This window comes from Saxophila tyrrhenica (assembly GCF_035928015.1).
Source record: "Saxophila tyrrhenica strain CCFEE 5935 chromosome Unknown scaffold_5, whole genome shotgun sequence".
In the NCBI taxonomy this organism is placed as follows: domain Eukaryota; kingdom Fungi; phylum Ascomycota; class Dothideomycetes; order Mycosphaerellales; family Extremaceae; genus Saxophila; species Saxophila tyrrhenica.
Window position 1 is genome coordinate 687,818 of NW_027041737.1, and position 12,480 is coordinate 700,297.

Genomic DNA, 12,480 nt, shown 5'->3' on the forward strand with positions numbered 1-12,480 from the left:
ATGGCAGCGCCTGCGTTGGCCAATGTCCTTGAGAAAGACGTTAGAGAGGCTCGAGTGCGATATCAACAACAGTCATGAAGATGGAAAGACGTCTCGCAAGAAAGCCTCGCCACGATGCAAATACGTCCATGGCGAGCACTTTGTTTGGCAGACACACTGCCGTTGCGACGGAGGGTAGAGCCCTCTCCCCGGAGGCCCATGCCGAATGACGCCCTCGATTGGACCCGCGTCCGGCACCGATGCGTATCAGAGGGTTTGTGTCGAGGAAGAGGATCTGTGCTCGACGAATTCTCGGAGCCTTGTCCGCAGCCGGGCTCACAACGAGAAACGCCCGACGGCTGTTCCTGGCAACCCCACCTTCCCACCAAGTTGGCACCAACGTCCCCCGCTCGCCAATGGAAGGCAGCGACGACCACCAAGTGCTCCAGAGACGCGTCATTCCGACGTCATCTTGATGTAAATGCCACCGACGCAATGCGTGTCACGATAAGGCAAGCTTAAGGTATTAGACTTCACTTCCACTTCCGCTTCGAATTTGAGTGTACCAAACTTCACGACAGACCAAACTTCACGACAACCGAATCCAATCCAAGCAAACCAACAACACCGACAACATGTCTGACGGCCGCAAGGACATGAGTAAGTTGACGTTGTCGATGCTACTGGCGAGCAAATGCTGACAATGCCATATATAGGCGACAGTATGGCTCCCGACCATCCATGTTCCCGTCCGACGGAGAGCTAACAAATCTCCGCAGAGGCTCAGGAGAAGATGACTCCCGAGAGCAGCAAGTCCACCACCGACAAGGTCAAGGAGGGCGCGACCAACCTCGGCGATACTGTCCAGCGGTAGGCAGACCGCCATACACATCGAGCAAAACATTCCTAACGCATCGCCGATAGTGACGCCGTCCCCGACAGCGAGAAGTCTACCGGACAGTCGATGTCGTAAGTTTTAGCTTATTCAAACGACGGCAAGGACCCGCTGACCTCTTGCTTAGTGACAAGGCCAGCCGCGAGAAGGACTCCGCCAAGGGCGAGAGCACGATGGTACGTGATATCACAACATTCTGGTTGATGAAGATGCTGGCTGACATTCGCTTGCTTGTAGGACAAAGTCAAGGGTTCGATCGGCATGAACAAATAGACCACTTCTTATTGAAGGATCTCTGAGAGCGAAATAACCAGGACCAATGGATCTTACGTTCATATAGACGACGAAATGAGACATCAATTTGCATAATGCATAGTCAGCTCAGTTTCATGATTGCTATAGGTTGCTCAAATACTGGCAGGTGCACCAACTTCAAGACTGCTCACCAACCAAACCCCTGTCAGTCCGCTGGCCGATACGACACAATCTTGCCGAACGTATCACTCTTGCCCCAGATGCCTGCCCTCAAGCCCGCCAGCCTGTCAAAGATGAAGGTGTCAGCGTAAGGAATGCCGCAGAGCCTCTTACATGTGGTCAGACGGTCCTGGACTTACTGTACGATCTGCGAGTGATCCACGAAGAGGTTCACATCAATGCCGAACTCTCGAATGTACCTGCAGCACATCAGCGACTCCCAACAACACCAGCGTCGCCAAGCAGCCTCACCAGTTGAACACACTCGGATCCGCAGCCTCAAACATGACCTTCTCCATCGGCAGCTCGTTCAGAATCTTCTGGATCACATCGGTCCGCCACGAGTTCACGTTCTCAGTAATCCCTTCACTCTCGATCATCATCCGCTCCACTCCGGCGTCAACGAAACGCTTCGCCATGTTTAGCAGTTTCGAAGGATCGCTGGTTCCGACTGATTCGAGCTCGCTCGTCGCCGTGTCGCCGCCAGCACCGAACTGGATGCCCAGCTCTGGCTTCGCCTTCAAGCCGGCGTTGTGTACGCGGTCGACCTGGGAGATCATCAGTTTCGTCCACTTTCGGTCTCTGAGGAAGAGCTCACAAGCCTCAACCAGTCTTCACCCGGAATTGACAGGAACCCAGTACTGATCTCAATCACATCAAACCCAAGCCGCCTACACGTCGCGATGTACTTGTCCACATCCCCTCCAGAGGCCAGTATATGCTCCATCCAGCCGCCCGTGCTCACATAAACCCCATAGGAATGAGCTAGATCAATAATCTCGCGAAGCTTCGCCTCAGGAAACAAACTGAAGCTCCCACCAGCGAATTTCAACCCGTCCACATGGCCGCCCATGGTTTCCAAGACGTCGGAGAGGTATCGTGGGCCCATTGCTGTGTAGTACGGTCCGCGGATCTCGGTGACACCCTTGGAGCGAGGCTTCTCTGGCACCTTGTTGTGGCGGATGAAGCCGTAGCCGGTCTTGGCGTCGTGGAGGAGGAGGCCGGGCTGGGAGCGTTGGAAGGTTGTCGTGGAGAAGGCTTTGGCTAATGAGCGCTGGTTTTTGAACAGTTGGGTAGTGTTTCTGAGGCTCGACGCCCACGGGAGGCCCTTGGGCATGAGTGCTGCCATCTTCTGCTATGGTTGATTCGTGTGAGGTGGTTTTCGAAGAGCAACGTGCTGCTGCGGTTGCGGTGTTTATTTCTTTCCCACTGCTTCGGCCGTGATGTCATCTTTGCGAATCGTTCGTCGCTTGTCAAACAATGCGGAGCCATTGCTCGCGTCCGAACACGCGAGGTGGTATAGATAGCATTCGCATCACGCTCGTGTCATGTGTGCTCGCGAAGCTGCAGTGCTGAGCTTGGCTCAGGAGCGGCCTCCGAAAGGTGCAACTTCAGCTTCACACTTCGACCGGAAGTCCGGAGACGGCGATAAGCTTGTGAAGACAAGGAATAACGTGATGGAGAGGAAGTGTTTCTGTACATCCTTGAAACGTAGCATTCAACTCACTATGCAAGGTTGCCACGACTAACTGCTTCGCTGTCGGATGGACCGGCTCCCATGCACTCCAACCCTGTCCGCCCACCCCTGCTTTGCGCCATCTCAAGCTTCGTCAGGTAGAGAGGAGACGTAATTATGGTCTTCCACTTTGAACGTCTTCTTGGGGCTTGCGGTGCCGTAGTGACAGCCAAGACCATCACCTACGGCAAAACATTAGCCGACGAGCATGGTAGTCCGTGGACGCGATCTCACTTCATCTTCCCCTTCAGCTCCTCGATGAACTCCTTCCGCATCTCCTCCGGCCACGGCTGCGCAGTGCCCTTGCCTTCCTTACTCGTGAAAGCCTGCCTGCCGAAGCTCAACACCTCAACGCCTGCCCCCTTCTCACCCATCCGAGCGCTCGCAGCCTCCAGGAACTTCGATGCATCGAGCCAGAAGGTCTTGGCTGCCTTCACAGGCTCGCCATCGCCGGACACACCGGTGTCGATGTGGAGGCGTGTGATGTTTGGGCAGTTGGACAGGTTGTTCAGTGCGTTCCTCGACTGTGTCTTGACGAAGTTCTTGATCTCGATGTTGTTGAGCTTCGACTTCAATGACTCCTCGCTCTGTGAGATGAAGTCGACAAGGGTCGTCGTGCTCTCGAGCCTGAGCGCAGTTTCGTAGAGGATGGGCGCAGCTTCTTCGTAGATGGCCTTGTTGACGGCGAGCAGTGCGACGCGGCTCTTGGATCCTTCGGCGTATGACTTGGCGTAGATGTCCTTGTCGGGGCGGCGGCCTTCGAGAACGATCTCCTTGCCGACGATACCGCTGGCGGCAAAGTAGAACTTGTAGACGCGCTTGCGGACCTCTTCTGGTAGACGCGCGAACTCGAAGGCTTTGGCCGGCTTGAGGATGATTGCTTGGTGACCTTCGAATTCACCTTCGGTGAAGACAAGCTGGCAGAGTTCGTTAGCGACAGCCTAAAGAAATGGCTGTAGAAAGGCACTCACAGTCTTCACAAGGTTGAACGCGCCGAGTGCCTCAAGCTTGAGCGAGAGACCGAACTTGCCGTGCTTGACCAGTTGGGCCACTGGCTCGCCTTCGTAAGTCGCGTCGATTGGCACGGCTGCACGGCTATCTTGCTGGAGTGTGGAGGTGGGAAGTGGCTCCTTCTTGACCTTTTTCCTTGGTGTGGGTGATGCTGGGGGTGGGCTCTCGGCAGGAGCCTTGCGCTTTGATTTCGACTGCGGCGTCTTGGGCTCGGGCGCCTCAGCCGGCGGGGCTTTGGACTTCTGCGTGGTGTCAATTGAAGAAACGAAAGCTAGAATTCAGGAGACCTACCTGCGCTGACTTTGGAGCCATGTTGAACCTGCAGCTGTTGGGCTGTTCTCGAAGAAAGCAAGTGGGTTGTAAGAAGCCAGAAGATGTGAAAAGATTGCGGTAATGTGAAATGTTATGGAGAAGTGTCGGACAAACCTCACCAAACCTTAAACATCACAACGAGGCTGTGCGTGAAGGTGACATGAGTGTGAAACTAGGTGAGATTGTACACGGCCCTGGCTCATTGGCCTGCGATCAGTACTGCGATCCAATCATGCGGACCCCGTAGAATTATCTGGTCCCAACAAGCAGATAGCTCGTTTCGAGCCGGGCGTGTGAACGATCGTAGCAGTCTCCTACCATTACCTCCCGCTGGTCGTTGTGGTTGGAAGTAGAGCAGTACCACTTCCTTTGTGAATATCGGCGTGAAGATCATGAAGGGTAGCGCAGCTTGATGCGCGATACCTTTGAGCTGCTCCAGTTGTAGTAGAATGCTGCCTGCTTCATTTCCAAGAGCGATGTTTCGAGTGGTAAACAGCAAAGAAAGAGGTGAGGTCCGAAAGTGAAGTGAAGTCGACCGCGCCAAGAGATCGCGTCGACCGCGTTTTTTGGTTCAGAGCAAGAACAAGAGCGGATCGCGACACTACATCAACCAGGTCAACATGGCGGAACCAGTCGCAAACGGCTCGCTGCCCACGGACGGTCAGGATGTAGAGATGAAGGAGGAGACCTCCACACCAGCAGCGTCAGCACTCCACGCAGTCCCCGACCAGCCTACGACAACCACCGCTACCGACGCTATGCTCGCTCCAGCTGCCGCAGCGACACCACCGGCCCCTTCAGCATCTGCAACAAGGCCTGGCTCGATGCCCCCACAGCCGGTCGCAAAGCCAGACAAACCGGTGGCTCATGGTGGGCCGACCCGACAGTACCTCAACCAGAATGTGACACCTCATTTGCTGGAAGCGATGAAGCATCTGGCAGCCTATGAGCCCGAGAAGCCGCTGCTTTGGCTGTCAGAATTCTTGAAGGATCGCAGCAGAGAGGTGGAGGGTGGCGGATCTTGACAGGGCAGAGGACATGACTGGTGTTGCAACAAAAAGAAACGAGTACATGCTTTTAGCGTTGGAGTTGGAGGCGCTTGATGTTGGTCGGGATGTGCACTTGGAATCGTGCTTGTGCCTCTGGCGCAAGAGGCAGCCAGGAATCAATGGGGTCTGGTTGTGGAAACGGCATTCAGCGGATGCCCGCAAAACACCAATGAACGACTCTTCCATGGTCAGCTTAGCTCAGACTTCCCCTCTGGACCAGCATCCACAGCATTCCGTGTGTTCCTGGTTGTAAGAGCCACCATATGGTAGCTTGATCAGTGTCAGGATGGTGGCCGCGATGCATGCCCTGTCACTTAAAGCTGACGACGTCTGTCATCGACTTGCGCTTCTCTCGTCCTGTTGGAGCTTCCTATAAACCCCTGCTCAGCACACCGCACGACACGCACGATACGTAGGACACAGACACACACAATGGCAGAACAATCACGCAAGACCAGCAAGTCCAGCACTTCAGCATCATCAGCAGCATCATCATCATCATCATCAACACAAAAGTCGAACGCCTCCACGCCAGCACAGCCCAGCACTACACGAAGAGCGAGCTCCATATCCAACTGGCTCAAGACTGTTTTCGTCGGCAGCACCAGCACCAGCAGCGACAACGAGCCAATCGAACCAAGACCCGACCGCGATCGCATCGAGATGCAGCGAATGATGAGCATGAACTATGAGTTTGGAGGGCATTATGTGGATGTTGGGGAGTGGACTGGACGGTAGCGATAGCCGGCAGTGAATTGGCAGCAGGCCCATCAGCAATGCAGGCAGGCAGCTTGACTACGTCTCGGGCTTCCCCTGGCCAGCCATTTCTACCACTTCTTCCTTCTCTCCTCTCACGTCACCCCAGAACTCGTCACTGTCTGGGTCTTCATCGGTGAGCGGTGGGAAGTCGACGTGCTTGTTGATAAAGTTGATGACCGTCTTGTGCCATACTAGGCTGTTCTCTGGCTTGAGGACAAAGTGAGTCTCATCCTGCATTACAGGTCAGCAACGTGCCCATATGCCGAGAAGGCTGGTTCGAGTAGATGCTCACCGGAAACGTCAAGAACTGACTCTCCACGCCCCTTGCCTGCAGCACATTGAACGCTGCCAGCCCATCGGAGATGCAGATCCGGTAGTCCTTCGAGCTGTGAATGACAAGCTGAGGCGTCGACCAGTTCTCGAAATACTGGCTTGGATCCCATTTGCGCCAGGCTTCCATGCTCGCTGAGGTGAAGTTGCGCTTCGCTTGGACTGCTGCGCTGTTCCTATTGGCGTCCTTGAAGCCCGGATCATACCAGGGCGTCCCGCCTAGATCGTAAAAGGGGAAGTACAACTCTTCCGTCGCAAGCATGCCGGCTGTGCTGAGGATGCCGTCGTGGCAGACGAGCGCCTTGAACTTGCGGCCGAGGTCGTGGCCTTGGATCCTGCTGGTGTGTCAACACTATCTCGACGGTGTCCAAGAGGGTCAACTCACCAGTTCATCATATACCCACCATAGCTCGCACCCAACGCTACAGCCCTCTCGTTGTCCGCCTCCGGCATGTTCTCACCTACCCACTCAGAGCAGTTCACGATGTCCTGGTATGGATCTCCGCCCCAGTTGCGTTTGATGCTATCCGTGAACTCCTGGCCGTACCCTGTACTTCCGGTCGGATTCGGAGCGACGACGATGTAACCCTGCTCAGCGAAGACAGCCGGATTCCATCGAGTCGACCAGTTGTCCGCCCAGCTGCCTTGGGGGCCGCCATGAATAAGGTATGCCACAGGATACTTCTTGTCGGAGTCGAAGTTGCTTGGCTTCACCACGATCGAGTGGATCTCCTTGCGTACTTTCTTGTTGCTCGCTGGTGTCCAAATGGTAGAGACTTGCTTTGAAGAGAGGCCGAACTTGTTGCCTGCGCTCGAATTTGAGCTGGTCCAAGTAAGCAAGTGTTCAGCTGTAGATGAGTCACCCGCAGGGAGTCGCGGATCTACGACGGCATAGAACGAATTGTCCACCAAGCTCGATCCAGACACGAAGATGCGTCCATCTAGCAGAGGATGACAGTCACTCACGTAGCCCGATTTCGTCAGCATCCGCGGCTTCGCCATGCTTGTCACGTCGGGGTCGACCATGAACAGCCTCGAGTGGCCATATTCTTCTGCAATGGCAAGAAGCGACTCGTTGTCGGATGCGAATGTGATCGATGATGGACTCCGATCCCACTCACCACCATCGTTGCAACGATATGCTGCAAGAGCACGCTTCCTTGTCAAGTCTCCTTGCATGTTTAGATCCGGGAGCACGAAAATTATGTTTCTATCAGCCTCGTAGCCAGCAGTCTTCATCGAGAGGAAAGCAGCCTTGCTCCCGTCAGGCGAGATGACAGGACTTGTGCTCGCACCCTCGAAGTCGGGTATGATGACTCGTTTCGGTTTCGGGGGATCTTCTCCGCCGTCCCATGAGCTTAGGTGGACGATGTAGACATTCGACTTCGTGTTCAGCGCCGGGTTGAGCTCGCGATCTTTGGACACGAAGATGATGCAGTTGTGGCAGAGGTTGAAGTTGTCGGTGCCTCCGAATGGCAGGATGGGACACTCGAGCTTTGTGTCCTTTAGGGCATTCGTAAGACCGCTCATGGTGTACTTGGCGTCTTCGTTGAGAGACAACTTTCCGTACCTGGTACACATCAATCAGTGCAATTTCAATACAGCACGAGTAGGACATACTTACCACAAAGCATTCTTCTCCTTAACCTCCCAGCTATCCCAATGCCTCACATAGAGACTGTCATAAAGCCGTCCAGTACTCTGAGTCTTTGGTGCCTTCTCAGCATTGAACAGCTTCCCATCCTTCGTTGCCTGTGCGGACACGACGAAAGCAAACTCCCTCCCTGTCTCGTCGATTCGAGCGACCTTCAAATTCGCTGCCGCTGCATCAATAGTCCCGGCGACATAGTGCCGTTTTTCCCAGCTCCCGTTTGGCGGTGAGCTCCATGGCACGTAGCCAACGCAGAGGTTCGTGGTGCCATCGTTGTTGGCCTGCAGACAGGCAAACGCTTCTCCAGCATCATCCAGCCAGTTCATGTCCGAGACGTCTTCATTGCGAGCAAGGACCTGGACGTCGCCGTTCGCGGTACGCAAGACGTTGAGCGAGCTCTCCTTGCTGTGAGTTTTGAAGCTGTAGGTGCTTGTGGTGTAGAGCACCTTGGACCCTAGGGCATTCGGGATGCCTGCTGAGCGCCGGGGAGCACTGATGAGCACCTCTGGGGTGAACATTTTGGCCTTTTGAACCATTGGTGGCGATTGTCAGATGGTGACTCGAGATTGTCGGTACTTGGGTCTCTGTTGGGTCGCCGGATGTCTGGCGAATAGCGCAACTATTGTGCAACGTTGTCACAGCTTGATCTTGAGAGGAAGGGTTGACGTTTCATTCACTGGAGGAATTCGAGCACGCTCAATAAGGCAGGTCCTGTCACGAAGCGCTAGCTGGAACAGGAAGGAGCGCAGTGGTGACTTTCAAAGCGCCTTCAGAGGCACGCACGGGTACAGCCATACACACATCAGAACAAAAGTCTAATCCAAGCATTCGCTAACCATCACTCCATATCCAACGCCGCATCCCCATCCTCGGGCAGCTCCTCCACCACCCTCTCCACCATCGCAATCAACTCATCCACGTCCGGCCTCTCCGCCGGCTCAACCGACAAACACCTCCTCACCACCTCTTTGATAGGCTCAGAAATCACATCTTCCTTTTTCTTGTTTGCGGCTTCCTCCGCATCCACCATCCTCTGCTTACCGCGCTTTGCTTCGGCAGGTCCTTCGTCAGGGAATCTCCAGTCGCCACCAAGCACGCAGAGCGACAAACTGCCGCCAGTCTCTTCTGAGCGAGCTTCGAAGGGCGATTTGCCGACTAAGCAGGCGTAGACAGTGCATCCAAGTGACCAGATGTCCACCTTTCCATCTATCACAGTGCCAGTCTTCACATCGAACAGTTCCGGCGCTCGGTACAGCATTGTCGAATGCTCAGCCGCTTGATCCTGGACCTGCAACGCCAACGCCCGACTCGTAATAGGCGTAGGCGACGGCGCCAGAGACCCCAAATCCATAAGCACAGGCTGCGTGCCATTGTCATTGATCATGATGTTCCCGGGCTTGATGTCCCGATGCGCATACGCTCTCGTCTCCCCTGCACCAACACCTTCCTGCGCTGCCATGACCTCGCCCTCTAAAAGCGCATCCTGCTCTTCATCATCGTCCTCCCCACCCCTCTGATCCCGCCGTTTCCTGCGCGTGTTGGCCTGCACAACCTCCTCCGCGGCCTCGAGGTCGGCCTCCGCGGCTTCTCGTCTCACGCCCTTCGCTTTCCGTCTCGCGCCCTCACCGCCAGGTGCTCCGCTGACGCGATATTGATGCATAGCCTTCAGCGCCCTGCACACGCCTAGAAAAAGCACCATCAACCTCCGCTCTGGGAATCTCGCTCGGTTGACCAGATTCGCGTTGATCGCATCCTGCAGGTTCCCCCGTCGGTAGTACGGCAGGAGGATGTACACAGTCTTGCTCCCGGGATCGCCCCTATCGCTCTCCACTGAATGGTCCACCGCGTGTATGATGTTCGGGTGTGGAGTGAACAGACTGTAGGCTTCCACCTCCTTTAATGCCTGCGAGACGCTCTCCTGGCCGAAGGGACATCGTATCTTCTTGAGGGCGTAGAGTGTTGGGTCGCCCGGTGATTGGACGAGGTAAACGTAGGAAAAGCCTGTATGATCACATCAACGACTGCTCAATGGGGAATAAAGTGCTGGTGGCCCGCTTACCTCCTTCTCCCAACAGCCTCAAGATCTTAAAGCTGCGGCCATTGATCTTGAGGCTAGGGTTGCTCGGGAAGCAGTTGAAGCAGCTTTGCAGCTGCCATAGACCGTCAAGGATGTAATGCGAGAGTTGTGTGATCAGGGAAGGTTGGGACATCGTTTGCTCCCTTTGTACTGTTGGACCACGGGTACCTCGGGTGGTGTAGGAGCTGCTTCTTTAGCTCGTCGAGCACTGCTATAGCATTGGACGAGCGCAAGTGTATCGTCTTCGTTCAGTCGGAGGCCGCGGTGGTTGAATGTTGCAGGTTGGCGCAAAGCTGGGCAGCATGTTCAAAGGGAGACGTGTGTCAAGACGCGAGCTGACCAACGACTGGCAAAAGTGGTGGGATTTCACAATGCGAAGAAGACAAGCATAAGGTGGTAGACTGAGGATGCATGAATATCGGATTGAATGGCGCAGCGCAACTTCGATCAGACTCTCGTTTCTGTACACTCCCTCATTCTTTGCAGCATCGCACAAAGATAGGCATGTATCGCTTGAACGCCTCAAACTATCCCAAAGCCACCGCGCCCAAAACACCCCTCGCTGGTTCGCAAACAGCACCCATAGCACCCATAATCCATTCAATTGTAAAAGCCTCCCCGCTGGAAGTCCTCAATAGCCTTCTTCTTCTCCAAAGGCTCCTTGTTCGCCTTCCCTATCTCCGCCTTTTCCTTCTCTGTGATCCTCATGCTGTTCGCCCTGCTGTCCGGACCCTTGACACTATTGGTCATCGTGTTGACTCTCGAGTGCGCAGGAGACGTGGCGTTGCTCTTTGCGGCCGCGGTAAGCTGCGCTGGAGATCGACGGACAACTTCCAAGTACTTGTCCGGGAGGTAGCCCAGTCTTCCGTCTCGGGTGCGGCATTGCCACCACTCGCTCGCGTTGCCCATTGGGTCCGTCTTAGAGAGCACTGCGACGAGATCTCCCGTCTTCACGGGAATGTCCACGCCTGGTTGCTCTTGCTGAGGGGTGTAATCGTATAGCACCCGGCAGAAATCCAGGTCTCGTGGGTCCAGCGGCTTGCTTGGTTGGCCGTCAGCGCCATACGGTGCGTTCGCCAGTTTCGCTTGCTCTGCCTCTTGCGACGCGGCGAGCGCTCGGATGAGCTTGGTCATCAGATATGGCAGACCGAAAACTGCCACCACGAAGAAGATGAATGGCTTCCTGCTCGGACGTGGCTGTGCGGGGGAGCCATCTGGAGCCTTCCCATTGAAAGCCGCGAAGTTGGCTGGCGTGAGTTCCTTTGAGCTCGCTGGGGGTGGCCGTCCGGTCAATTTCGCCACAGCCGTCCGTATCCACCGCATCACTGTGAAAATGCCCAGCACAGATCCCAACGTCTGCCGCAAGTTCCCAAACTGCTCCGCCACGCTCACCATCGCAAAGAACGAGCTATGCGTCGCCATGAACGTGCTCTCCAGCATCTGCGCAAAGCCTCCAAACGCCCCCACAATACTCTCAATCATCTGGAAAGTGGCCTGCGTCGACTGCTGATATGTCTGCGTCAAGCTCTGTTGCTCCATGCCGGGTTGTTGTCCGTACATGCCAGGCTGCTGGCCGTACATGCCTCCCATGCCTCCCATCCCGCCCATGCCGCCGTACATCCCGCCTCCATACATCCCGCCCATGCCTCCGCCGTACATGCCACCGCCCATGCCACCGTAGCCGCCGCCGAAGCGGCTGTAGGGTGAGCTGTAGGATGACATGCCGCCGCCGTAGCCGTATGGGGAGGAGTATGGGCTTGTGCGATTGTAAGGATTAGAGTAGTTGGAGGCTGTTCGGGTCGCAACGGTGGATAGAGAGTCGGGTCTGGCTGGGAGGGTTGGTGCGTCTGAAGATGAGGGTGCTGCCGCGGTAGCAGTAGTGGTGCCGGAGCTTGGGACGGCGGCTGCGGTTCGCTGTCAGCATGGCCCTCTCCAAGCCGGATAGGTGGTGGAAACTGACCTGAAGAGGTTGCGCCGGCGCGCTCCCACGGCTTCGGGGGGCTGGCCATCCAGAACGCTAAGGTGTGTGTCTTTTCTGCTCTCTCGTGCGGTGACAAGTGCTTGTGGTAGAAGTCTCAGGTCAGCATCGCATCACGTCCGCTGAGCGCTGTCTCGGAGGTCAAAGGACAGTGCCGCCGCGCAGATGCGGTTCCGCTGATATGGTAGTCTTCCGATTGAGGAGCGGAAGGTGGCGATGCGGTATGGATTAAGAATAACAACCAGCGCTCAAGAGTCGTTGGCAAGAGGTGGTGGATGATGCTACGGCCACATGCGATTTCGCCGAGGCAAATCCAACCCGAGCCGCCCAGCCACCCTCACTTCTTCACTTCGCCTCCTCCCTCTATCACGTGAGAGCCATTTCATATCAACGTGGACATTTGGACAGAGCTGACATGATTGCGTGAAAAGTGAGCAATTCCATACTGA

The 12,480-nt window shown here is 55.6% G+C and overlaps 7 protein-coding genes across 7 annotated transcripts; 2 read left to right on the forward strand and 5 right to left on the reverse strand.

The window, feature by feature from the left end:
* Positions 1–614: 614 nt before the first annotated feature.
* Positions 615–1,147, forward strand: LTR77_003648 (uncharacterized protein; the record flags this gene model as incomplete). Its single annotated transcript, XM_064800904.1, has 5 exons — positions 615–639; positions 759–849; positions 904–948; positions 1,002–1,050; positions 1,112–1,147. 5 exons carry the CDS (start codon positions 615–617, stop codon positions 1,145–1,147), a joined length of 246 nt encoding a protein of 81 aa, XP_064660855.1.
* Positions 1,148–1,334: 187 nt separating this feature from the next.
* Positions 1,335–2,477, reverse strand: LTR77_003649 (uncharacterized protein; the record flags this gene model as incomplete). Its single annotated transcript, XM_064800905.1, has 4 exons — positions 1,335–1,413; positions 1,489–1,548; positions 1,601–1,896; positions 1,947–2,477. 4 exons carry the CDS (start codon positions 2,475–2,477, stop codon positions 1,335–1,337), a joined length of 966 nt encoding a protein of 321 aa, XP_064660856.1.
* A 617-nt stretch (positions 2,478–3,094) lies between these two features.
* Positions 3,095–4,187, reverse strand: LTR77_003650 (uncharacterized protein; the record flags this gene model as incomplete). The annotated part of the gene is made up of 3 exons (XM_064800906.1): positions 3,095–3,781; positions 3,836–4,117; positions 4,167–4,187. 3 exons carry the CDS (start codon positions 4,185–4,187, stop codon positions 3,095–3,097), a joined length of 990 nt encoding a protein of 329 aa, XP_064660857.1.
* Positions 4,188–4,807: 620 nt separating this feature from the next.
* Positions 4,808–5,212, forward strand: LTR77_003651 (uncharacterized protein; the record flags this gene model as incomplete). Its single annotated transcript, XM_064800907.1, has 1 exon — positions 4,808–5,212. One exon carries the CDS (start codon positions 4,808–4,810, stop codon positions 5,210–5,212), a length of 405 nt encoding a protein of 134 aa, XP_064660858.1.
* Positions 5,213–6,031: 819 nt separating this feature from the next.
* LTR77_003652 (uncharacterized protein) lies at positions 6,032–8,494 on the reverse strand (the record flags this gene model as incomplete). Its single annotated transcript, XM_064800908.1, has 4 exons — positions 6,032–6,226; positions 6,288–6,660; positions 6,711–7,895; positions 7,950–8,494. 4 exons carry the CDS (start codon positions 8,492–8,494, stop codon positions 6,032–6,034), a joined length of 2,298 nt encoding a protein of 765 aa, XP_064660859.1.
* A 320-nt stretch (positions 8,495–8,814) lies between these two features.
* On the reverse strand, positions 8,815–10,186 carry ENV7 (Serine/threonine-protein kinase env7; the record flags this gene model as incomplete). The annotated part of the gene is made up of 2 exons (XM_064800909.1): positions 8,815–9,977; positions 10,036–10,186. 2 exons carry the CDS (start codon positions 10,184–10,186, stop codon positions 8,815–8,817), a joined length of 1,314 nt encoding a protein of 437 aa, XP_064660860.1.
* A 467-nt stretch (positions 10,187–10,653) lies between these two features.
* PEX13 (Peroxisomal membrane protein PAS20) lies at positions 10,654–12,062 on the reverse strand (the record flags this gene model as incomplete). Its single annotated transcript, XM_064800910.1, has 2 exons — positions 10,654–11,957; positions 12,014–12,062. 2 exons carry the CDS (start codon positions 12,060–12,062, stop codon positions 10,654–10,656), a joined length of 1,353 nt encoding a protein of 450 aa, XP_064660861.1.
* Positions 12,063–12,480: the final 418 nt, after the last annotated feature.